Source organism: Lutra lutra, chromosome 16 (assembly GCF_902655055.1).
Source record: "Lutra lutra chromosome 16, mLutLut1.2, whole genome shotgun sequence".
Taxonomy (NCBI): Eukaryota; Metazoa; Chordata; class Mammalia; order Carnivora; family Mustelidae; genus Lutra; species Lutra lutra.
Genome location: NC_062293.1, coordinates 26,505,544 through 26,531,592, shown reverse-complemented (window position 1 = coordinate 26,531,592; position 26,049 = coordinate 26,505,544). Strand labels below are relative to the sequence as shown.

At 39.6% G+C, this 26,049-nt stretch overlaps 1 protein-coding gene across 15 annotated transcripts in view; it reads left to right on the top strand.

The window, feature by feature from the left end:
• MBTD1 (mbt domain containing 1) overlaps positions 1-26,049 on the top strand; it is a 70,611-nt gene that overhangs the window by 6,868 nt on the left and 37,694 nt on the right. For all 15 annotated transcript variants that reach the window (XM_047705912.1, XM_047705917.1, XM_047705916.1 and 12 more), the window contains one exon: positions 18,224-18,425. In XM_047705912.1, coding sequence (XP_047561868.1) covers positions 18,272-18,425 — 154 coding nt within the window. In that variant the 5' untranslated portion in view covers positions 18,224-18,271. The remainder of the gene's footprint in view (positions 1-18,223; positions 18,426-26,049) is intronic.

Below are 26,049 nucleotides of genomic sequence, written 5' to 3'. Positions count from 1 at the left end.
TTGCAGTTTTTTTCACCTAGAATATATCTCCATAATTCTAAATATTAGGCATACATCACTCAGCATATGAATCCTAGGTATTTTGACTTTCTCTGTGGTCCATATATGCCCATACCATACATGCCCAAATATTAGGTGAGGCTTTTCCTCCTCCAATCATCCCATTATCATCTACTCAAAATCTTAGTCACCTAACATGATTTTTCACTTTTATTTTGAAGAGCAAAGTGTTCAAAAAGGCACATTACTTGAAATAGTTTTATTTGATCCTTATTACCTATGCTTATAGAAGGTAGCTGACAGAAAAATAATTAAGAGGGAAAAAAAGAGAAAGGTTGAAATTAAACATAGATCTAAGATTATTTTTTCTTGACTCATATTGCTAGTATTCATTTTAGCTATATGACCTCGGACAAGTTGCTTAGCCTATTTGAGCCTCTGCTTCCTCATCTATAAAATGGGAGTAAAAATAGTTGTGAGGATTTAAATACATTACCATACATTAAGTGCTTAGAATGTGCCTAGCACATACTGGGCATCCTACAAATATTAGTTATATTAATCATAAGAGACCTTTTACAAATCACTAGCAAAAATAGTCCAGTAAGACACTATTATGGGATTTATGAAAAAACTCCCATAGAGCAAAATGTGTTTCTGAACCAAATTAGATGAAAATGAAAACAACTTACTCTAGGAAACTGTTAGTTGATATAAAAAGTGAATCTGATAATGATAGGTAAAGTGTTTCAGAAAATGGGAAAACCAATGTTTCTAAGGTAGTAATACTTAAATATGTATGTGTAGACTTACAGGTTTGGAGAACAGTGGCAGCAGCCTGATCCAATTTTCCCATCGACCTTTCTGTAAATTTTTAAAGCCAAGAGAGAGCGCATATCCATCACACATCACCCATGCCTTCAGCATTATTAAGAAACAGGTTACCAAGACCTTCAGATTCCCTCTAAATAGAGAAATAAATCAGATTCCAAGAACTTCTGCCCAATCCTGTGGACGTGAAGAGGAAGAGAGAGAAGGCTTAGCAGGTTCACTGATAGAATTTAGGGCCATGCAAGACTTCGATGTAGCCCAGAATATCACGTCCAAAAGAGAATCTGCCACTGAGGTCCAAAGTATTGAACACAGCTTTGAAATTTGGTAGTTTGCAGCTTTAGCCACAGCTAGGGGCTTGAAAGTTAGCAGTGCCCAGAATCGGTAACTTCAGTTACAAGCAGTACTTTATAGGGAAGGGGTGGACACATGGCAGTGAGGAGAAAGAAGGAAGAGGAGAAATTAATACTCTTTCAGAAAAAGAAAGAGGAAGTCAACTTAGGAGTGTTCTTGAACCAGGAACTCTTGACCGTGAAATGAATGGCAATAGGAATGAATGGACTACACGTAGACAGAATACATAGGAATTTTTTCTACTACAGGAAAAAATGTGAATCAGAACATCTCAACTGGCGAAAATCTTCCCCTCCCCCACCCAAAAAACATAAGGCAGAAGAAAATTGATACAACACTCAAAATGAAATAAAATGTCCTCAAACCAGTGTTTGGGGATATGGAGGAAAAAGAAAACCTTGAGTCAGAAATATAAAACTAAGAACAGAAACAGCAAGAAACAGGGAAAAGATCAGAGTATATTAAACTCAGAAAAACACATATCAGAACTGAAGACTAAGTTTTAAGGTTCATACCAAACAGATTCAAATGCAAATGTAATAAATGACATGGAAGAGCAGCAGGAAGACAGTCAAGAGAATGAAAATGAGATTATTTTTTAATTGACGTTTTAAGTGCAAGATGGGTCCAAAAAGTCTAATGTGTAGTTGTTGCCTCTCAAGAAGGAAGACGAGTAAAGCCATAATATCCAAGAAAACTTTCTGGAAATAAAGATCTGAATCTCTACATCAGAAGTTCATACCAGAAGGTAAACTGCAGGATACATTCTAGTTAAGCTGTAGGACTTTAAAGATACAGAAAAATTCTCCAGGCTTCCAGGCGAAAGATGAAGTACATTAAAAGGGCCGGGGAAGTGGACTGGTATTCGATTTCTCAAAAGCAACATACAAAGCAAGACAATAGTGGAGTAGCATAAGGAAAGAAAATGCTAAGCAAAGATTTTTTGTATCCGCTCAGCTGTTTTTCAAGGGTTAAGACAATAGAAAAAGCTCTAAACATGCCAAGAATTAAGGGAATACTGCACTCACTAGCCCTTCCTGAGGAAACTGTTGAAGGATAAGTTTCATCTAAAGATGTGTGGGAAATTTTCTGCAAAAAAAGGTGGATAGTGATTGCATGTATATTTGAATTAAGGTTAAAATTAGGAGTAGGGACATAGGTAGAATAGTACATAAATGTTACAGGTTCTGACAAAGTAGAAAGGGCAGCTAAAAAATGTGGGAGGGGAAAGGAAAAGAACTAAGACTAATAATTATAGATTAGTTATCACAAGGGACTTGTGAAACTGAAAGCAACTGAAAGATTAGCTAAGGAAAATGATATATGGAAGCATAAAAGACTTAAAGGTAAGCTTTAGAAAAAACAATACAAGCCTTTAGAAACACTGAAATGTTTAAAAGGCCAAAGAAAACCATCATGGAGAATCATGATGCCCACAGTAATTATAACAAAATAATACGACAGAATTGAAATCAAACCTACCAGTCACATCAGTGAGGATTCTCTCACCAATAAAAAGATTTTCAGATTGGCTCAAAAATCAAAATCCAGGGTCGCCTGGGTGGCTCAGTGGGTTAAGCAGCTGCCTTCGGCTCAGGTCATGATCCCAGCATCCTGGGATCGAGTCCCGCATCGGGCTCCTTGCTCAGCAGGAGCCTGCTTCTCCCTCTGCCTCTGCCTGCCATTCTGTCCGCCTGTGCTTGCTCTCTCTCCCTCTCTCTCTGACAAATAAATAAAATCTTAAAAAAAAAAAATCAAAATCCAATAAACTATTATTATATGTCAGTTATATTTCAATAAAAATAAAAGAAGGAACAAAATCAGGATCCAACTTTAATATAAGAGGCCCTTAAAACAGTTAAAAAGACGGACAAAGATCAACCAAGCAAATAGAAATAATATGAAAGCAGGATTGGCAATGCTGAAACCAAAGTAGAAGCCAAACCAAAAGCATTAAACAACGGAGGAGGATAGTTTGTAATACTGAAACCCACAACTTACAACAAAGATATTAACACTTATAAATACATACGCACTAAGTGACAACAATAATCTTAACAAAAGCTAAAAGAAATGCCAGTAATAAAAAGAAGCACTAAAAATTGGACACTGACCCGCTCACCACAAGATAGGTGCAGTAGACAGAAAGAGATAAAAAAGATCTAAACATAATGAAACACATCTTCAGGTCTATCTATCATAGCATCCTAAATACAATATACTCTCTCTTAAACACAAAATATTCACAAAAGTCTTTTCATAGTTAAGAAAACATCAGTAGGTCCCATAGAAGAAAACAAAAAGCAAAAGGGCATTTCCACCTTGAACAAGAATTTGCAGCCTTGTACAAGAATGATCATAGTGACTTTATTCAGAGTAGTCAAATATGGATGGAGAATGGATAAACAAATATATTGCTGAAGTGCATTATTAGTGGGACACCTGGGTGGCTCAGTTGGTTAAGCGTCTGCTTTGGCTCAGGTCATGAAGTCAGGATCCTGGGACATTGGGCTCCTTGCTCAGCTCCTTGCTCTGCTTCTCATTCTGTCTGCCATTCCCCCTGCTTGTGCACACACATACTCTCTCTGAAATAAATAAAATCTTCATTTTTAAAAAAGTGCAATATTAGCAGTAAAAAGCAATGAACCATTCATATGATAATATGGATAAATCTCAAAAATACTATGCTGTATGAGCGAAATTATATATAAAAATGTCTGTAGCCTTTTATTCCATTTAAATAAATGTATGCCAAATTAACCCATAGTACTAGAACTTCTGGGGGAGGAGGAAGATGGGAAAGGACATGAGGGTGCTTTTTAGAGTGACAGATAACTTCTCCATCTCAATACACATTTAAAATGATGCTTCATTTAAAAGAAAAAAACCCTTGGGTAAAGGGGGAATATAAACAAATTACAGAGTTCCTAAAAAATTATGATAATGAAAATACTACATGTAAGAATCTGTGGAATACATTGAAGATAATGAGCAGAGGGAAATTCATAGTCCTAAATGTTTGTTAAAGAATAAAATTCAAGTAAATTTTTAAAATCTTACTGACTTTATTCAGTCATTAATAAGTTGTGCAACATCCAGTCTAGCAGATATTTTTATAGACCCAAGTTGAGTGGGAACAAGGAAGTACACTGGGCATTTGCTAATTGGTTAAAGCTGGGTTGCTTTTCTTATTGGAGCAAAGGGAAGTTTTGGACCTAGGTCAGGCACTGTATGCTGAGCAGGTACTCACTAATAAGTTACCAAAGCCTGCCTTTTCAGGGAGAGAGGAATATAGAAACTTCGGTACTAAATTCTTGGTTTGCTGAGGTGGCTTAGCCTGAACAACTCCATCTTGGACCTAATCTGGTTACTTTATCACAGTAAAAGTAATAGTAATAATATTGGGGCACCTGGGTGGCTCAGTGGGTTAAAGCCTCTGCCTTTGGCTCAGGACATGATCCCAGTGTCTTGGGATCGAGCCCCGCATCGGGCTCTCTCCTCAGTGGGGAGCCTGCTTCCTCCTCTCGCTCTGCCTGCCTCTCTGCCTACTTGTGATCTCTCTGTCAAATAAATAAAAAAAATAATAAAAATTTTTTTTAAAAAAAGTAATAGTAATAATATTAATTAATAAATCCCAACTCAGAAATGAAGAAAGAACAACAAAGTAAACCAAAGGAGAAAAAAAAAAAAACAACACAGAAAACTAAAGATAAAATTAGAAATATATGAGTTAACAGAAAAACTGTACACCAAATTGATGAATCAGTCCTGGACCTTTAGGGGGATATCCACAAAACTGGTAAGCTACTGGCTAGTTTAATCAAGGAGGAAGAGAAAGCACAAAATATACAAAATAAATGACAAAGGAAAAAACTTGATACAGAAGAAATTGAGAAAATCATACGTAACCATTTTATACACTTAGGCAAATAAATTTGAAAACTTAGATGAAATGGATTCTTAGGAAAATACAGTTTAAGAAAACCTCACTAGAGATTTTATAAAAAATTATTTTCAACTTAATGGAAGAAACATTTATCAAGGAGCTAGCCCACAAAACACCAAACCTATATGATTTCACAAAGGAATTCTGTAAAACCTTTAGAGACCATACATTCCAAACACTACATCAATTACTTCACAACATAGAAAATGCAGAAAAACTTTCCATTTTCTTTTTTACAGACTTTCCAATTTTTATGAAGCAAGAGTAATAGCAATTTCTAAACCTGTTAAAGATGGTACAAAAAATGAAAATTAGAGATCTGTTTATGAATATCAATGCAGTATCCTAAATATTGTGCAATCTTTAACACTACATCAAGAAAATATATCATGATGAAGTGAGGTTTATAGTAGGAATACAAGGATGATTCAGTATTTGGAATACTTGATACAATTCACCATATAAATGGATTTAAGGAGAAAAATCATTCTCTTTATAGTTGCTGAAAAAGTCTGTGGCAAAATTCAGCACCTATTCCTTTAAGAAAATGGGAACGGATAGATCCTTAACATGATTTTCATAAATACACATGCACATACATATATGCATACATTCACCTAAATCCTAATGCCAACATCTTAAGATAAACACTAAAATCAGAAACAAAGTAAGGATGTGCATTGTCTCCGGTATATAACATTGTACTGCAGATATGAAAAAGTGCAGCTAGGAAAGAGAAAACAATTGTAGGCATAGTAATGGGAAAAGAAATAAAAGTCCCTTTGCAGATGGCATGATGGTTCATCTGGAAAGCCCTGGAAAATCAATGACAAAACTATTTCAAAGTAATTTAGCAAGATTGAAGGTTATAAAATCTTCATGTACTCAGTAACCAGTTACACAATATAATGAGAGAAAATTGCTTTTATAAAGCAAAAAAAAATAAATTCCTAAGAATTTGGTTTTAACAATGAAAATCTACATAAAGCAAACTATAAAACATTTCTTAAAGACACAGTATACAATTGGGGAAGCATTCCTTGTTTTTGGTTAAGACCTCAACCTCATGAGGTCACTTTCTTCCTGAGTTAATAAATTTAATGAGATCCAAATAATATCAACGATTTTTGGTGTAGAACTAAACTAGTTAATACTGGAGTTCATTTGGAAAAATAAACATGCAAGAATATTAAAACATTAAGGGGGAGATCTCTGAGTGGAGTATAGCCCTACCAAATATCGAAATATATTAGGAAGTCTCTATAATTTGAAAAGCAAGATACTGGTACATGAATAGACCAGTAAAACACTGTTAAGTCCAGATACGGACATAGCTACATATGGAAACCTAATGCTTTATTGAAGTAGTATTTCAAATCACTAAAACAAAAGGGACATTTTCTTTCCCAAAGATTTTATTCATGTATTTTGACAGAGATCACAAGTAGGCAGAGAGGCAGGCAGAGAGAGAAGGGGAAGCAGGCTCCCTGCTGAGCAGAGAGCCCGGATGCAGGGCTCCATCCCAGGACCCTGAGGATCATGACCTGAGCCAAAGGCAGAGGCTTTAACCCACTGAGCCACCCAGGCGCCCCCAAAAGGGACATTTTAGTAACGTGGCAGCATTAGACAGCCACTTAGGAAAAGATGACGTAGGTCAGTTCTTCACACCATGCATAAGAATAAACTCCAAGTGGATCAGAGGTATACATATTAAAAAAATGTACAGATAGCAAAATATGGGTGAACTTTTTTCTTTGCAGTGGTTATAAGGAAAAGTTTTCAATGAGTCAAAATCAAGTTACAATAAAATACTGATAAATTTTACTACTTTTAAAATATTAATTATATGACAACTTTATAAGCAAAATCAAAACTTGCTATATATTACAAAGTTCCTAAATACACAGAACTTTAAAAAAAAAAAATCTAAGAGACTGGGGTGCCTGGGTGGCTCAAGAGGTTGGGCTTCTGCCTTCGGCTCAGGTCATGATCTCAGGGTTCTGGGATCGAGTCCCGCATCGGGCTCTCTGCTCGGCGGGGATCCTGCTTCTTCCTCTCTTCCTCTCTGCCTGCCTCTCTGCCTACTTGTGATCTCTGTCAAATAAATAAATAAAATCTTAAAAAAAAAAAATCTAAGAGACTAAAAACCCTAAAGAAAAAAGAGCAAAAGAACACACATTGTATCAACATACAAAAGAAAATAAAAAATGGCTCTGTGTAAAACAATACTGAGCACATGTTGGTTTGTTTTTGTTTGTTTGTTTGTTTTAAGATTTTATTTATTTGACAGAGCGAGAGAGATCACAAGTAGGCAGAGAGGCAGGCAGAGAGAGAGGAGAGGAAGCAGGCTCCCCTCGGAGCAGAGAGCCCCAACGCGGGGCTCGATCCCAGGACCCTGGGATCATGACCTGAGCCGAAGGCAGAGGCTTCAACCCACTGAGCCACCCAGGCACCGCCACATGTTGGTTTTTAATACCATTCCTCACTGAAAAGAATGAGAGCTCCTTGGAGAAATGGTTGAACAATGTAGATAGAAAATGATCCTGGAATATCTTGATATGCCAGAAAGTAAGTCAACACTTAATAAGTAATGATGGGAGCATGTCACAGGGATGTAGGAGCCAGTTTGAGGGAATCCAAGTAGCTGAATATGGGATGATTTGAGCCCCAAAATAATTGAGGACAGTGATGGATTATAAACCATTGGGGTGAAAAAGAGGTGTGAATTCATACTGATAATAAAGGTAGATAGGTAGGCAAATATATGAGGATGATGGAAGAATTTTGTGCTGACTGGTAAAAGTACTAGAATTACAAAATTATTTTGTAGCCATCATAGTAATGTTTGGTTTGGCAGGAGTTACTGGATGCTAACTTTAGGGGTGGGGTGGAGTGAGATTTCAATGAGAAACAGTATTTGCACATTTTAAAATACATCTGCAAGATTTCTTATTAGTTGTAAGGAGAAATATAGTAAGTGTACAATGGAAAACTGTATAACGCCTTGAAATAATGATTAAAATTAACACCAGCAGAGAGGGCCGCATAGGCATCTTATGCCTCTGGATGTAATGTTCTGAGAAGGTTATCTCCCTTATGTAGCATTATGGGGATATAACTTGATCTAATGCGGAAACAGGAGGAGCATCAAATGAGAAACATTCTATTGGGAAGGTGGAGAGAGAGCCTGCATTATTCAGAAGTAATCTTCCAGATTAAAGGAAGCTAAGGACACAAATAGGACATGGGATCCTGGATGGAATGGAAAAAGGCTATATAAGGACATTATTGGGTCCATTGGACTATGGATGGTAAATTGGGGGAAAGTATCTCATTAATGTTAAATTTCTTGAAACTGTTAACTCTGTGGTAGTTATGAGAGAACAATTTTATTTTTAGAAAATGCGTACTGAATTTGGGGTGGACAAATAGATATTAATTATGCAGCTTACTCTCAAACAGCTTAGCAAAATGTCTATGTATTTAGAGAGAAGAATAAAACAAATGAGGCAAAATGTTAATAATTGGCAGATCTCAGTGGAGTACACAGGATTTCATTGTACTATTGTCCAACTTCCTAGAAGTTTGAAGTTCTTCCCAAGTAGAAAGTTTAAAAAAAAAAAAAAAAACTACACTAACATACCATTTTTCATCTGTTACGTTGGCAGAAATAATCTCACTGTTGCTTATGCAAATGCAAAATGGTAAAATTTCTATGGAGGAAAATTTGGTAATACCTGAATAAATTATATGTGCATTCACTCTTCTACCCAAAGAATACACTCTGAAAGTATACCTCAGGCAGTTTTAAATGTATATGTATACATAAATGCGTAAGTTTGTTCATTGAGGCAATGCTTGTAATAGCAAAACACTGATGTTTTGTCTGTCCAAGGAGATTGATTGAGTAAACACAAACACAGCAGAGTACTGTACCGCTGAAAAAAGAATGAAGAGAAGATGTCTATGCACCGAAATGGAACAATTTCTAGGACATATTTCTGAATTACTAAAAGCAAAGGACAGAAATTTAGTGTGTGGCCTTTTCTGTAAGAAAGAAGAATAAGGTGGGGCGCCTGGGTGGCTCAGTGGGTTAAGCCGCTGCCTTCTGCTCAGGTCATGATCCCAGGTCCTGGGTTCGAGCCCCGCATCGGGCTTTCTGCTCAGCAGGGAGCCTGCTTCCTCCTCTCTCTCTGCCTACTTGTGATTTCTCTCTGTCAAATAAATAAATAAAAAATCTTTAAAAAAAAAAGAAAGAAAGAAGAATAAGGAAATAAATACACCTATTTACCTCTTCAAAATAGACACACACAGGAAGGGTGAACCAGAAAGCAATAAAGTTAGTTACCTGCCTGCAAAGGTGGATGGTGAGACAGGAGATTTTTTCCAAGTTGCAACTTTTTATAGTTCTTTATATTTGGAAGCAGAACAGTGTTTTAGATAGGGCCCAGAAATGAAATTATTTCAGTAAGGATGGCAGGGAAGACTAAAAACCAAACTCAGTTTATTTCAGATCATAACATAACCACAGTAAAGGCGGGAGAAATAAACAATCCAAGCAACTCTAAAACTCAATACTCTGACCATTAATTTAAGGAGATGGGACTACAAAGAAATTCTGGACTCATAAGTTTGTTTTTTGCAGCAGTCTGGATGTAATCCTGCAACTACTAAAATGTATGGAAGGACTGAGCGAATGAGTACGTGTAATTTGGGTGGAAGCCAGGGTTTTCACTGTGGAAGAAGAGAGCTCCAAATACAGATGTGGGAAGATAAGGGAAAGCCCTAAAGGATGGATTGGAATTGGATTTAAAAGTGTGAACTCATGATTTCCTGAGATAGCATATCTATGTATGATATATTCCAGTTCCATCTACTGAAGGACCCAGAGACAGAGACTTCAATAGTGCTGAGCACATGGAGTCCCCACATCTTTATTTCCGATAGCCCCCACTGAAAGAAACTGGGGCTCTCTGAAGAAATGGTTGATTCTAGGGTTGGGACAGGAAAATGAGTGTCAGATAAACCTGGAATATCTTGTTATGCCAGAAAGTAAGGAGTTGCTCAAACAATGATACAGGCCTGTCAGAATGACATGACTCAGCTGGATGGGCTCCCATTGGCTAAATCTGGAACAGTTGGAGCTCCAGAAAACTAAGGACTATAATGAATTATAGGGCACTGAAAAGTAGGAATCCATGAGTGAATACCCATAATAAGAGAAAAAAGAAGGATCTTCCCCTACAGAAGAATGCCAGCTGAGAATATGGAAGAAATTCTGAGGCTGGTAAATCCTAGTTACAGATTGGGCAAGATCCTTTTTGGATGCTAAATCTAGAGAGAAATTTGGATGAACAGTATTTGTATAGACTTTAAGTATCTCCCCGTAGATTGCTTATTAAAAGAGGGAAAATAGTAGGGCTGCAGTGGAAAACCAGACCACACCTAGACCAGGTCTTCAAACTTCTCATCACTGATAAGACGCAGGTGGAAATCCCATCACCTGGCTTTGCTACCGCTACCGAGAGACATTGTTAACTGGAGACGTACAACAGGAGAGAAAACCTCACATAAACCTGAAAGGAAATCTGTGTGGAAGAACTCCAAATTATTTGTGTGGATGCACAGCTGTCAAGGAGAGGGAGCCCAACTCCCCACTTCACAAGTGTAGACTTCACAAAGTCACTTCCGGAAAGTATAGTGTGTAGAGGGGTTAGGAGTAATTTTATAACAAAAAAACCTGAAAAATACTGCTTCAGGTAGAGGTGACCAAGGTCAATACTAACAGGGGTAAGTCACGTTAGTAGTAGGTTTCCTTATATGATTTGATGAAAAGGGTACTTCTCAGTACCGCTGATCTTTTTTCCAAAAAACCACCCTGGCCTGATGCTGAGGAAATTATGAGACAAATCTCAGGAGAGGATCATTGAACAAAATACCTGACCAGGGACTCCTCAAAACTGTCCAGGTCATCAAAAACCAGGAAAGGAAATCCTGGGAAATTGTCACAGCCAAGAGGAGCTTTAGGGGACATGACAACTCAATGTTATTTGAGGCTTGGAAAAGAAATAGAACATTAAGTAAAAATGAAGGAAATGCAAAAATAGTTCACATTTTCTAAAGTTTTATATAAATGGAGTCATACAGCATGTGCTCTTGTCTGGTTTTTTCGCTCAGTGTAATTATTTTGAGACTTATCCATGTCGTGTGTATCAACTCATTCCTTTTTATTGCTGAGCAGCAATATGGAATCACTATGTGGATATGCCATAATTTGTTTACTCATTCGCTTGTTGATATTTGGGTTGTTTCCAATTTTGAGCTAGTACGACCATTCATGTATGTGTGTACACGCACAGACACATGTCTGTGTGTGGATCTATCTTTTCATTAATTTTCGGTAAATAGGAACGGAATGGGTGATAGGTGGCATATATTTAACATTTTAACAAACTGCCTCTTTTACAGAATACTTTTGTACTATTTTACCTTCCCGTCTGCAGTGTTTGAGAGTTCTTGTTTGCTGCCTAGACCATAGAGGGCTGGTGTTTTTGTTTTTAATTTGGGGCAATCTAATAGATGTACAAGAGTGTCTCATGGTTTTAATTTGCACTTTCCTAATGACCAGTGCTCTTGAGCATCTTTTCCTGACCTTGTTTACCATCCTTATATCTGTGAGTAGTTTGTTGTGTTGTTGTACCTGTTTTTTTAATTGGACTGCTTCAGTTGTTGAATTTGGGTAATTCTTTGTATATCCTAGATACCAGTCCTTTATCAGACATGTGATTTGCAAATAACTATTCTCCAGTCTGTGTCTTATCTTATTCTCTTAATAGTATATTTCAAGGACCAGTTTCTACTTTTGATAAAGTCCAAATTGTCAGCATTTTTCATTTATGTATCATACTTCCGATGTCGTATCTAAAAATTTTATGCCTACCTAAGGTCATGAAGATTCTCTCCAATTTTTTTTTTTTTCTAGAAGTTTTATAGTTTCAGTTCTTTTAGGTCGGTGATCCATTTTGAGTTAATTTTTGTAGATGACGTGAAGTATAGATCAGAATTGGATTTTCTTTTTGTTTTTTTAATTTTGTAGTCTATTCAACCCAGCACCTTTTGTTGAAAAGACTACTTTTTTTCCACCAAATTACCTTTTGGTTGACACAATGTTAACCTTGGTTTCAGGTGTACAACATAGAGGTTATCTTGCCCCTTCTGTTTTTATATTTCAATATTTTGTTCACTGACGGTGTTCTCTTCTTACATCCCTGAAGAATTTCATTTTTTTCTTAAAAGTTTTTTTTTAATTTATTTATGAGAGAGCGTGTGCTTGAGCAGGGAGGAGGGGCACAGGGAGAAGCAGACTCCCCACAGAGAAGGAGCCTGATGGAGGGCTCTGTCCCAGGACCTCAGGATCATGATGACCTGAGCCAAAGGCAGATGTTTAACCAATGGAGCTACTCAGGGGCCCCATTAATTTTATTTTTGAAGGTTTTGTTTTGTTTTGTCTTCTGCTCCTTATATTGCTTCCATTTCCTTATAGGTTTTTTTTCCTGAAGATTTGTTTTGGTCTTTCACATTCTCAGAGGCCTTTGTTTTATTTTGTTTTAAGATTTTATTTATTCATTTGAGAAAGTGAGTGAGAGAGCCCACGAGCAGGGCCCGAGGGAGAGGGAGAGGCAGGCTTCCCGCTGAGCAGAGAGCCCAGTACAGGGCTCTATCCCAGGACCTGGGATCATGACCTGAGCCGAAGGCAGAAGCTTTAACCCACTGAGCCACCCAAGCGCCCCTCAGAGGCTTCTCTTAAATGATTGGTGATCCTTGCCTATCCGTCACTAAGCTGCTGATCGTACTGAATGAGCCTGAGGTTGGACATTTTAAGGAATAAGATTCACTGCGGTGATTGGTCCCTTTTTAAATCTTGAGTGCTTTGCACTGGTGCTATGATCTGTTTAAATGTGTTTTTCTTTTTCTCGTGTTGTATTTGTTTTCAGTGTTTTTGCAGAATTCTCAGCCAGTCTTTCATTCAACATCTCCATATTTTCTCCTCTGAGAATTCATATCAGACATTTATTAGATCTTTACATTTTATGCCCTTTTAACCTCTTTTCTGTATTTCTGTTTTTCTTTGCTGTGTTTTGGTTGTTTTCTTAATCTTCCATTTCCCTATTTCTTTTTTAGCCATGTTTGATCTATTCATTGAGGTGTTTTCGCGGGGGGTGTTTTTTTCATTACAGCAGTTATATTTTTCATTCACAGAAGTTATATTTGATTCTTTACAGGTCTGCCTGATGACTTTTTATTCTTTTCTTCATTTTTAATAATAATTTTCCTTTTTTCAGATTTTTTTTCTTAAGATTCTTATTTTTTTTTTAGGATTTTATTTATTTATTTGACACAGAGAGAGAGAGAGAGATCACAAGTAGGCAGAGAACCAGGCAAAGAGAGAAGGGGAAGCAGGCTCCCGCTGAGCAGAGAGCCCGACATGAGGCTCGATCCCAGGACCCTAGGATTACAACCCAAGCCTAAGGCAGAGGCTTTAACCCACTGAGCTACCCAGGCGCTCCTAAGATTTTTATTTAACTGAGAGAGAGAGAGATCATGAGAGGGGAGAGGGTTCCAGGGAGAAGCAGACTCCCTGCCAAGCCAGGAGCCCAATTCGGGACTCGATCCTGAGACTCCAGGATCATAACCTGAGCCTAAGGCAGTTGCTCAACCAACTGAGCCACCCAGGCGCCCAAGATTTACTTATTTCGGAGAGAGAAGAGAGCATGCACACACGTGTGTGGTGGGAGGAGGGCGGGGGTGGCACAGAGGGAGAGGAAGGAGAATCTCAAGCAGACTTCCTGCTGAATGAGAAACCCAGTGCAGGTCTCATCCCACAACCATGAGATCATGACCTGAGCCAAAATCAAGAGTCAGTTACTTAACAGACTAAGCCACCCAAGTGCCCCTTTTTATTTCATCTTAAACAGTTTTTGGGACCCCTGGGTGGCTCAGTCAGTTAAGTATCTGCCTTCAGCTCAGGTCATAATCCCAGGGTCCTGGGATCAACCCCCACATTGGACTCTCTGCTCAACTGTGAGCATCTTCTCCCTCTCACTCTTTCCTCCTCCCTCTCTCTGTCAAGTAAATAAATCTTTAAAAAAAAAAAAAAAGTTCTTGAATAGTTCTTTTATACTCTGTCTAGCAATTTCCATGCCTGTTTGGGATTCCTAATCTATTTCTACTGACACTTGTGATGGATTGCTTATTATATGTTTGATTCTTGATTGTGTACTCATACTTGGTCAAATCTGTGGGAATGCTGAAAGGCCTGAATTGTAGGTGATTATTTCTTGAAATGATTTAGGATGCTTTTGCTGGGTTTCATGGGGCACTAGTGGCCTGAAACTAATGTCTTGAGCTGGGGATTCCCTGACCATCTAGGGTAGTGAAAGTTATATCCTCAGAGGTACAGGAGAGCAGGCCTGTGATTATAAAATCCCAGAGTAGCCTCTCCACCCAGAACATGGGCAGAAAAGACCCACTTGTAGGTCCTCTTTTGCATGTAGTCAGATTTTTTTTTTCCTACCTACCCTTTCATTGAAGTTGCAGCCCCCTTAGGGATTTTGGTCTCACTCGGGGGTTTCCAATTAAGTTCCCCTGCAGTAAATGGTAAGTTTAACATAGAGTAAGTTGGTTATAGCTCATATGTATAATTCATTAGTATTCTTTCCTAATCTAAGAAAAAAATACTGAAGGAACACCACTTCCCAAGTAGAATGTAGCTCCCCACCTAGTGTGTCCTGGATTTGTCAAGTTAATTCATCCCTGCAATGCTTGGGATATAGTCAGAGGCCTCAGACTAGGTACATTCAGGGGCTTATAACCCTTGCATTGTACAGCTGATCATTTTCTTTGTGTGCTGGAACTACGGAAAAGACTGTATATTCTATATCCCTCTTAAATTACCATAATGTTCATAAGCATATTAAAGGTTTAAAGAGGCCTTGAGGGGCGCCTGGGTGGCTCAGTGGGTTAAGCCTCTGCCTTTGGCTCAGGTCATGGTCCCAGGGTCCTGGGATCGAGCCCTGCATTGGGCTCTCTGCTCAGCAGGGAGCCTGCTTCCTCCTCTTTCTCTGCCTGCTTGTGATCTCTGTCAAATAAATAATCTTTTAATAAATAAATAAAGAGGCCATGAAATAAGGAAAATTTTACAAATGTATTTGAGCATAATACTTTTTTTTTTATACCTTTTTTTTTTTTTTTTTACGTTAACAGCCTGTAATGTTGAAACCGAGATGTTTATCATTGTTGACCCCCTGAAACTACAAGGTTATATTCGCTGGCAAGTAGAGTCTGAATAAGATACTCTGCACTGACATTTAGGGGTCAGTAATAAATATGCATTAGCTGCTAACCGGGCTGGCTGTAAAGTGGACAACCTTATATGACGACTATGGGTATAAAAGATCATCTCTGCATGGATGTGAGCCGTATGAATCTACTAGAACTTAAAATTCTAGCCAGTGTTTATTAAGTGTGCATTCCAGACACTGTGATAAATATTTCATAATGTCTTTCCATTCCCCTCAGGAAAAAAGAATGTATCACTTCTTTGCCCTGGCCTTCAAGGGTTCTCATGATGTGGCCTCTATATCCTCCTGCAACCCCATCTCATAGACCTCTCACACAGCACCAGGCACACTGGCCTTTCAGTGTGCCACATATGTTCCAGCCTTGTTGTTGTTCTTTGATCTGCCTAGAATATTCCAGCACCAAATATTCAATTGACTGCCTTTTTTGGCATCAGGGTCTTATCTCACCAAGGCCTTTCCTCACCCCTGAATCTTAGCTGACCACTCCTGCCTCAGTTTGACTCTGACTTCACGTGGCCTTGCTTGGATTCCTCCCTGCCAGTAGACTGGTAGCCTGTGTGAAAAGTCTTGTCTGCTTTATTACATTACTCTGTCTTTAGCTTCTGCCACTGTGAGACACACAAATGCTTGATAAACAGTTGTTGAATGTTCAGTGAATAGGGAAAGAAGCTCATAACTTGTTTCACAGCTGAGTTCACAGCCAATGAATGGCAGAGCCACGACCCAAAGCTAGGGCTATCCGAATTCTGTGCTGTTAGCACCACCCCTCACTCTAACAAGGACTATCCCAATCCTTACCACCTTATCAGTTCAAAATGTTGCTAGACTTTCTTTTGGCATTGCCCTCAGAATCTTCCTCTTGAAATCTGGTGGTAACAGATTTTGATTCTTTGAAAATACATTTGATTTTTTTTTAAATACCTGCAAGTTATTCTGTTAGGTAGTCAAGCTAGGGAAAACTGTTGAGGGAAATGGAATTACAAAGTAGCCACATACAGTACGGTTTTCTTCTTAAAACTGGATTTAAAAGAGAGTTCTAAAAGAAGGATACTTTAAGAAGAAGGGGCCTTGGGGCGCTGGGTGGCTCAGTGGGTTAAGGCCTCTGCCTTCGGCTCAGCTCATGGTCCCCGGGTCCTGGGATCGAGCCCCATGTCAGTCTCTCTGTTCAGCGGAGAGCCTGCTTCCTCCTCTCTCTCTCTCTCTCTGCCTGCCTCTCTGACTACTTGTGATCTCTGTCGAATAAATAAATAAAATCTTTAAAAAAAAAAAAAAAAGAAGAAGAAAAAGGGGCCTTCTTAAAAGAAAGTTTTCATTTGGGTATAAAATATTTCCATTGTAAAATCTTAAAAAAAAAAAAGGGGGGGGGGGGCGCCTGGGTGACTCAGTGGGTTAAAGCCTCTGCCTTCGGCTCAGGTCATGATCCCAGGGTACTGGGATCGAGCCCCGCATTGGGCTCTCTGCTCCTCAGGGAGCCTGCTTCCTCCTCTCTCTCTGCCTGCCTCTCAGCCTACTTCTGATCTCTCTCTGTGTCAAATAAATAAAATCTTAAAAAAAAAAAAAAATATTTCCATTGTGTGGATTAAGAAACGGATTGTGTCACTTTCATAGTTACACCTGATACATGGGAAAATCAGTTTCCCATACCTGCAGGTTTCCCATACCTGCATACCTAAAAATAATTGCTCAGTAGCTCAGTATCTCAAACTAAAAGATGCATTTGCTTGGTTTTATTTTTGTCAGGCTTTGAATAACAGATTTCAACTTGGTTATTGGTCATGGTAGGAAGTTAAACCGGACCCGGAAAGAAATTAAGCAAAAAGTGTAAAATGATACCCAAAAAATACTAAGTGAAGCAAAAGAATAAGGATGGGTGCCAGAATCTAAAGATTGTTTGGTTGGTACTTTACCCTCTAGTCGTAACTCACTGTGTATATTTATGTCATATTTTTTTTGAAGTTTTCTTTTGTTCCCTGTGTTGCTCCTATTTCCTTATAGATTATTGCTTCCTGAAGATTTTGTTTCTTTCTATTTTCCTGTTTTCTTTCTACTTTCTTCTCACTAATCTCAAAGTTTTGTGGTGTATTATTGTATTATTGTAGATATCTACAGTTTCAGAGCTGAAAGGCAAATTGAGAAATCATTTATCTGTTTATTATGTATATTTCACCACGATTTAAAAAAAAGACAAACCATCTAATCTACTCTTTTTTTTTTAAGTTTTGTTTTTTTTTTTTTTTTTTTTGACAGAGAGAAATCACAAATAGGTAGAGAGGCAGGCAGAGAGAGAGGGGGAAGCAGGCTCCCCGCCGAGCAGAGAGCCCAACACAGGGCTCCATCCCAGGACCCTGAGATCACAACCCGAGCCAAAGGCAGAGGCTTAACCCACTGAGCCACCCAGGCGCCCCTAACCTACTCTTTTTTATAGAGAAGTGACCCACCTAGTTTATGGCAAAGCTTAAATTATGTGGTGATCTTCTGATCCTACTCAGCGTTCTTGCTATCACCATTGACATTCTTGTTCGCTAACATGGTAGCTAATGAAGTTGCACCTTATAGAAAGGGAATCCTCTGTTTTGAAACAAGCGTTTCATTACAAAATAAAATTATCATTTCTGGGGGCTAGATCTTCATTTTTCAGATACCACTTACCACAATTTGAACTAAATTAATTGAGGGGGTTGGGGGCGTATTCGTTCTGTGTCATGGATCATTGATTTCTTCTACTTTCAAGACCGAACATTCTTCACGCTCTGAAAGGAAAAGGAGAGACTCATTCGGGATGTTTGACGGTTATGATAGCTGCAGTGAGGACACGAGTAGCAGTTCCAGCTCTGAGGAGAGTGAAGAAGAAGTTGCTCCTTTACCTTCGAACCTCCCAATTATCAAAAACAATGGACAAGTGTACACGTACCCAGATGGTAAATCTGGCATGGGTGAGTATTTCCAGCCTTCCACTGTTACTCAGCTTCATGATGGAGGTTATGTTCTAGTTTGATTTCTTCTGTCATTTCCCTTCCTTAGAATTTTTTAAGGAAAAAAGAAACACAGTCTGAGGCTTACAGTTGGAGATGAGATCCTAGATTTCAGTTTGAACTCTTTATCTTGCCTACCTCCTGTATTCTGGCGGAAGGCAAGGAGAACAAAATAAAAACAAAAGGCTATTGAGAAACATAATGTGGACATGAATTCAGTCATCAGATAGTAAATCCCCATGTAACTGAAAGTGTGTAGGATCACAGGCTTGTAGAGTTAACAGATGCTTGCAGGATAAAGTCTCGCTTCTCTACAGAAATTCCTCATGGGATGTTTTCTGTTAACACTTCCATTGATAAGGTATCTGTGATTACCAGAATATCCTTTATATTGCACCAAAATTATCCATGCTCTGGATTTTGTTGTTGAGTCTTAATTTTGCCTTTTAGAGCTACACAGAATAATTCTAATCCTTGTTATAGTGGTCTCCCTTCCCACTAGAACACTCTGAGTAACTCTAGTTGCTTCAGTGATTTCTCATAATATTACAGTGTATTTTAATTCATCGGTATGTCCTGCTCACCATCTTCTAGGCATACTTTGAATTAGTGGTAATGGGGTGACAGCCTGTCCTGCCTTGCCTGAGACTGTCCTCTTTTTAGGATTAAAAGTCCTCTAGAAAGCACCTCAAGCAAATGTTTGGTCACCTATATAATTAGGACAGTAGGTAGTTCCGCCTTCGTCTCCCTTTCTCAGGACTGTGTTTCCACTCATGCCCCAGAATTGCTCTAGCTTTTTTTTTTTTTTTAAGATTTTACTTATTTATTTGACACAGAGAGAGAGATCACAAGTAGGCAGAGAGGCACACAGATAGAAAGGAGGAAGCAGGCTCCCTGCCAAGCAGAGAGCCCGATGCGGGGCTTGATCCCTGGACCCGAGCCGAAGGCAGAGGCTTCAACCCACTGAGCCACCCAGGGGCCCCTGCTCTAGTTTTTTTTAAAGTAGCACTGATTTTGCATATAGCTGAAACTCTTTCATCTTTTCTACAACTTGACCAGTAAACCAATTAAACCAGTTTTGTGCATTTGCAGTTAACTTTTTTTTTTTTTAAGATTTTATTTATTTATTTGACAGAGAGATCACAGGCAGAGAGGCGGGCAGAGAGAGAGGAGGAAGCAGGCTCCCTGCCGAGCAGAGAGCCCGATGCGGGGCTCGATCCCAGGACTCCGAGATCATGACCCGAGCCGAAGGCAGCGGCCCAACCCACTGAGCCACCCAGGCGCCCCCAGTTAACTTTCTTTTAAAGATTTTGAAGTAATCTCTCCATCCAGCATGGGGCTTGAATTTAGAACCCCAAGATCAAGAGTCACATGCTCCACCACTGAGCCAGCCACAGACCCCAGCTTTCTGTTTTTTAATAAATGGTATGAGGCTAATTTGAATATACTTTTAGGAAAGGCACAAGCAAGGGCTATGGGAGCATGAAAGGCATACTGAATCTTCACTGGGTCCAACCAGAGAAGGCTTCACAGGGCAGGCAACCTTTGAGCCAGCTTTGAAGGACAAAGGCAGAAGGCGTGGGAGTAGCCTGTGAAAGGAGCGAACTATACTAGCAAAGGTTGGGAGGTAGGACTTTGAAGGAATAATGCTGGGCCATTCAATTATGGCAGACACATAGGCGACTGACCACAAGAAACATCACTGAGAGATGAAAGACCTGGAAATACAACCATTTTGTGTCCTGCAGTGCCTGAAAACATATTTTTAAATCAGTCAGTGCTCACTGAGGGCCTCCCACAGGCTTCTGATACTTGCTGTCAGCAAAAAGGCTTCCTACTGGCAAAAGCTGAGGGACACACTCCCACTTCATTTGGGAGCCAGACAAGGTCATCTCCAAGGACATCACAAAGACTCGGGCACAGGGGAAAGAAGGTAGATTAAGCAGATTTGGAGTTAAATTTTTGGCCTTGGGCAGGGTTCTAACCCACTGAGCCTGTTTTTCTGTCTGTACAGTTGAGATGTGGTTACCTGCTAGGCAGAGTGGCCTGAAGGCAGGGGTGAGGGAAGTATCCCCAGAAGCCCCATCTGGGGCTGCATACACCAGGGATGCCTGAGAACACCGAATGGGAATAGGATCCAGCCTTGTTTGATACCACTTAGATTCTGAAGTGAGTCCGCCATGATACCATCCTGATTTTATTTTATTTTATTTTTTAAAGATTTTATTTATTTGTCAGAGAGAGAGGGAGAGAGAGCGAGCACAGGCGGACAGAATGGCAGGCAGAGGCAGAGGGAGAAGCAGGCTCCCCGCCGAGCAAGGAGCCCGATGCGGGACTCGATCCCAGGACGCTGGGATCATGACCTGAGCCGAAGGCAGCTGCTTAACCAACTGAGCCACCCAGGCGTCCCACCATCCTGATTTTAAAATTGAGGAATGATTCAGGGCCTGAAGAGGACCCAGGAATGATTTCAAACTTACTCCCAGGTTGAGGCAGTAGTAAAATTAGTTTCACATTTCTCTTAATGGCTCTCTTGATAAAGGGAAGCAGAGTAGCAGTGATCGGAGCTTAAATAACTGTCAGAACCTCGGCTGCCAAAAGCCAGGTTCTGAGGCCTCGCCATGGGTCTAAGGGCAAAAGACTGGCGCTGACCTCCGCAGGCCTCTCCGTCAGGATGATGGGCAGCAAGTATATCTGCAGAGTTTTCCCCTTTGGATACTGGATGAGCTGCACACTGTGCTGGTCCTCGTAGACCTCTTTCTGAGTGTGGCAGGATATCTGGTAAGAATTAGGCACTTCCTCAGCCCCCAAAGGACAGGCTCTGGGTTTGGAAACAGAAAAGCTTCTGAGGGCTTTCCTTTTGAGACAAGCCAAGTTCTAACCCCTTTCCAGCTACAGTTGATTTTTTTTTTTAAGCTTTTATTTATTTATTTGAGAAAGAGAGCACACATGCACGCCCAAGTCAGGGGAAAGGGGAGAAGTAGATGCCCCACTGAGCTGGGGGCCCGCCACTGGGTTAAATCTCAGGACCCTGGGATTGTAACCTGGGTCGAAGGTAGCTGCTTAACCAGCTGAACCATCCAGGTGCCCCTGCAGTTGATATTTTAAATCCAAGGCTTAAGACTTTAAATTATTCTGAGAGCAACCGGGTGGCTCAGTCAGTTAAGCATCAGACCGTTGATTTCTGCTCAGGTCTTGAGATCCAGCTCAGAGTCAAACCTGCTTAAGATTCTCTCACCCTGGGCGCCTGGGTGGCTCAGTGGGTTAAGCCGCTGCCTTCAGCTCAGGTCATGATCTCAGGGTCCTGGGATCGAGTCCCGCATCGGGCTCTCTGATCAGCAGGGAGCCTGCTTCCTCCCCTCTCTCTGCCTGCGTCTCTGCCTACTTGTGATCTCTCTCTGTCAAATAAGTAAATAAAATCTTTAAAAAAAATAAATAATAAAAAAATTTTAAAAAGATTCTCTCACCCCCTCCCCATTCCTAAATAAACAAATAAATAAATTCACATAAGCTGTTTCTTACTAAATTTTGGTCTTTTTAGAAATTTTTTATTTCTGATTCTGTCATTTAATGTTGAAGGTTGTGTTGTATAATATTCTAGTTTTGTGCCATTTGCAGATTTGATGATAATGCCCTATAGGTCATATTCTAGTCTTTCAATTAAAAAGTTGAACAGCACAGAGCCTGGTACAGAGAGGTAGGCCGTATCAAAAAATTTCCCATCACTGGGGCACCTGGCCGACTCACTTGGAAAAGCATGTGACTCTTCATCTCAGGGCCGCCATGAGTTTGAGCTCCATGTTGAGCGTAGAGATTACTAAAAAATAAATAAAACTTTTTAAAAATTAGGGTTGCCTGGCTGCCTCAGTTGGTAGAGCATGCAGCCTCTGATCTTGGGGTTGTGGGTTCACGTCCCACATTGGGTATAGAGATTACTTAAAAATAAAATCTTTAAAAAAAAAAAAAAAACTTCCTGTCATTTATCAGGACCAACTAGGTATAGTCATGTGGTCAGTTAAAACCTTCCTGATGTCTTCTACTTCACCTTAAATTTCTTGGTCACTATTGACAAAGCTGCATGAGATTTTATCAAAGTGTTAACTCTTTTTCCTCTCTTTTTAAGTTGGGTTTTGTTTTGTTTTTTTTGACCGAGATAGTGCAAGTAGGCAGAGCAGCAGGGAGAGGGAGAGGGTGAAGCAGGCTTCCCACTCAGCAGGGACCCCAACGTGGGGCTCGATCCCAGGACCCTGGGATCATGACCTGAGCCAAAGGCAGACGCTTAACTGACTGAGCCACCCAGGCGCCCCTAAATGTGTTAACTCTTTAAAAAAAAAAAAAAAACTGCTATTAATACATAAGTTGACCCTCGAACAACACAGGTTAGGAGTGCCAATCCCTCACACAGTCAAATATGTGTGTAACCTTTGACTCCCCCAAAACTTAATTACTAATAGCCTACTGTTGACCAGAAGCCTTACTAATAACTTTAACAGTCGACTAACATGTTTTGTATGTTTTTTACATTATATGATGTATTCCTACAATAAAGTAAGCTAGAGAAAAGATTTTTAGGACAGTCATAAGAAGGAGAAGATACATTTACAGTACCATATCATATTTATTGAAAAAAATCCACATAGAGATGGGCCCACACAGTTCAAACCTATGTTGTTCAAGGGTCAACTCTATACTCTTGCCATGGTTTAGTTTTACCAGTCCAGTACTAGTATCACAAAAGGAAATAAGGCTTATTGAGACTCTATGTGTCCAGGTCTATTTTAAATACTAGAGATGCAGAGAGAATACAGAATAGTCCCTGCCTTGGTGGTGTTTACAGACTCGTCCTGGGAATCATAGTTGGATATGTAGAATTCTTGACAAAGATTCACTGTCCCTTGGGATCACAACTTCTTTACCTAGATGGTCACAGACCTTTTTACTTATCTGTTCTGTAATTTTTTCAACAGAGAACCATTCCGTTTTTTCTCTCTTTAAACATCCTTTCTTCATCTCTAATCCTGTGGTACCTTATCTTTCTTTCATGATTTCACAAGAGATTTTTAAGTGCTGGTGGAACTACAGGTCCCTCCAGTTTAACTGGGTGGAGATTTAAACCCACTCAGGCATTTGTTTGCTGTGTTACTTTCTGGGTTTGTTTTTCCCCCCCTCTTTTGAGGAATAAATAACAAATATGGTTGTATGTATTTAACATGTACAACGTGATGATTCTGTATTTACACACACACATACGTACATGTTGTGGAATGATTACCAAGATCAAGGTAAGCAACCTATCCATCACTTCATATAGTTCTTCTTCTGTGTGTAGGGTAGTGGAAAAGAACATGATATCTACTCCCAGCAACTTTCCAGTATGCAGTACAGTATTACTTTTTTTTTTAAGATTTTTTTTATTTGCCAGAGAGAGCATGCACAAGCGAGGGTGAGCAGCAGGCAAAGAGAGAAGCAGGTTCCTTGCCAAGCAAGGAGCCAGATGTGGGACTGAATCCCAGGACTCTGGGATTATCACCTGAACCAAAGGCAGACACTCAACCAAAAGGCATCCTCGCAGTACAGTATTATTAACTACACTTACCATGCTGTATGTTAGATCTTCACAATTTACTGTTCTTATAATTGAAACTTTGTACCCTTTAACCTACATGTCACCAACCCCCCAGAGGCTGGCAGACACCATCCTGTTTTCTTTTTCTATGAAATCGGCCTTTTTTTTTTTTTTTAAAGGATTCCACATGTAAATAATCCCATACATACTTCATTTAGCATATGCCCTCCAGGTTTAACCCTGTTGTCATAAATGGTAGAATTTTCTTCTTTTTTTGTGAATGAATAGTATCTTATATGTGTGTGTGTATATATTTACACACCACGTTTTATATCTCCATCTATCAGAGTACATGTAAATGTTTTCATTATCTTGGCTTTTGTGACTTATGCTGTGGTGAACACGGGAATGCAGGTATTTGATTGAAATACTGATTACCAATCAACTAATTATTGACAAGGGCAACAAGAATACAGAATAGGACGAGGACAATCTCTTTAATGAATGGTGTTGGGAAACTGGATATGCACATACTAAGGAATGAAACTGGATCCTTGCAGCACTCAACAGAAATTAACTTGAAATGGATTAGACTTTAATGTAAGACCTAAAACTAAAACACAGAAAATAGGGGAAAGCTTTTTGACACTGGTCAAAACACTGGTGATATCTTGGTTTAGACACAAAAGCAAAAACAAATGGGACAGGGCGCCTGTGTGGCTCAGTGGGTTAAAGCCTCTGCCTCATCGGGCTCTCTGCTCAGCAGGGAGCCTGCTTCCTCCTCTCTCTCTCTCTGCCTGCCTCTCTGCCTGCTTGTGATCTCTGTCTGTCAAATAAATTTTTTTAAAAATCTTAATTTAGGGGCACCTGGGTGGCTCAGTGGGTTTAAGCCTCTGCCTTCGGCTCGGGTCATGATCCCAGGGTCCTGGGATCGAGCCCCGCATCTGGCTCTCTGCTCAGCGGGGAGCCTGCTTCCTCCTCTCTCTCTGCCTGCCTTTCTGCATACTTGTGATCTCTGTCTGTCAAATAAATAAATAAAGTCTTTAAAAAAAAAAATCTTAATTTAAAAATAAAATGGGGGGCGCCTGGGTGGCTCAGTGGGTTAAGCCGCTGCCTTCGGCTCAGGTCATGATCCCAGGTCCTGGGTTCAAGCCCCACATCGGGCTTTCTGCTCAGCAGGGAGCCTGCTTCCTCCTCTCTCTCTGCCTGCCTCTCTGCCTACTTGTGATTTCTCTCTGTCAAATAAATAAATAAAATCTTTAAAAAAAAATAAATAAATAAAAATAAAAATAAAATGGGACTACATCAAACTAAGGAGATCTACCCAATAATGGAAGCAATAAATTGAAAAGACATCTTACAGAATGGGAAAAAATATTTGCAAATCATATCTGATAACTCCTACAACTCAGTAGCAAAAAACAAACAAAAATTCAAATGAAAAATGGGCACGAACCTGAGTAGACATTTTTCCTGAGAAGACATACAGATGGCCTACAGGTATATGAAATAGGCTCAACATCACTAATTATCAGGAAAATAACGATCAAAACCACAATGAGATGCCACCTTACACCTGTTGGGATGACTGTTACCAAAATGATAAGAGATAAAAAATGCTGGTGAGGATGTGGAAAAAAGGAAACCCTTACACACACTGCTGATGGGAATGTAAAGCTGTATATAGCCATTACAGAACACAGTCGGGCAGTTCCTTCAAAAAACTGAAACCAGAACTGTCCTGACCTAGCAGTCCCACTCGCCAGTTCATATCTGCTTACCTATTTTGAACTTCAGTTCTTGTGACCCTTCTTCCAGATTGTTGTTCAGTGTGCAAATTTACAAAAGAGGCACATTAGGAAGCAGAGTCTTGTTTTCCTCTTATCAGAGGGAATAATCAAGCATCTACCTCAAGCTCTGAGCCTGTCCTTTCCTTCTTGTCCTCTGAACATAACATGAAAGAATCTGTGTATTTTATTACCCTTAGCATTTTCCCGAGACTTGGCTCTTTCAAAGTCG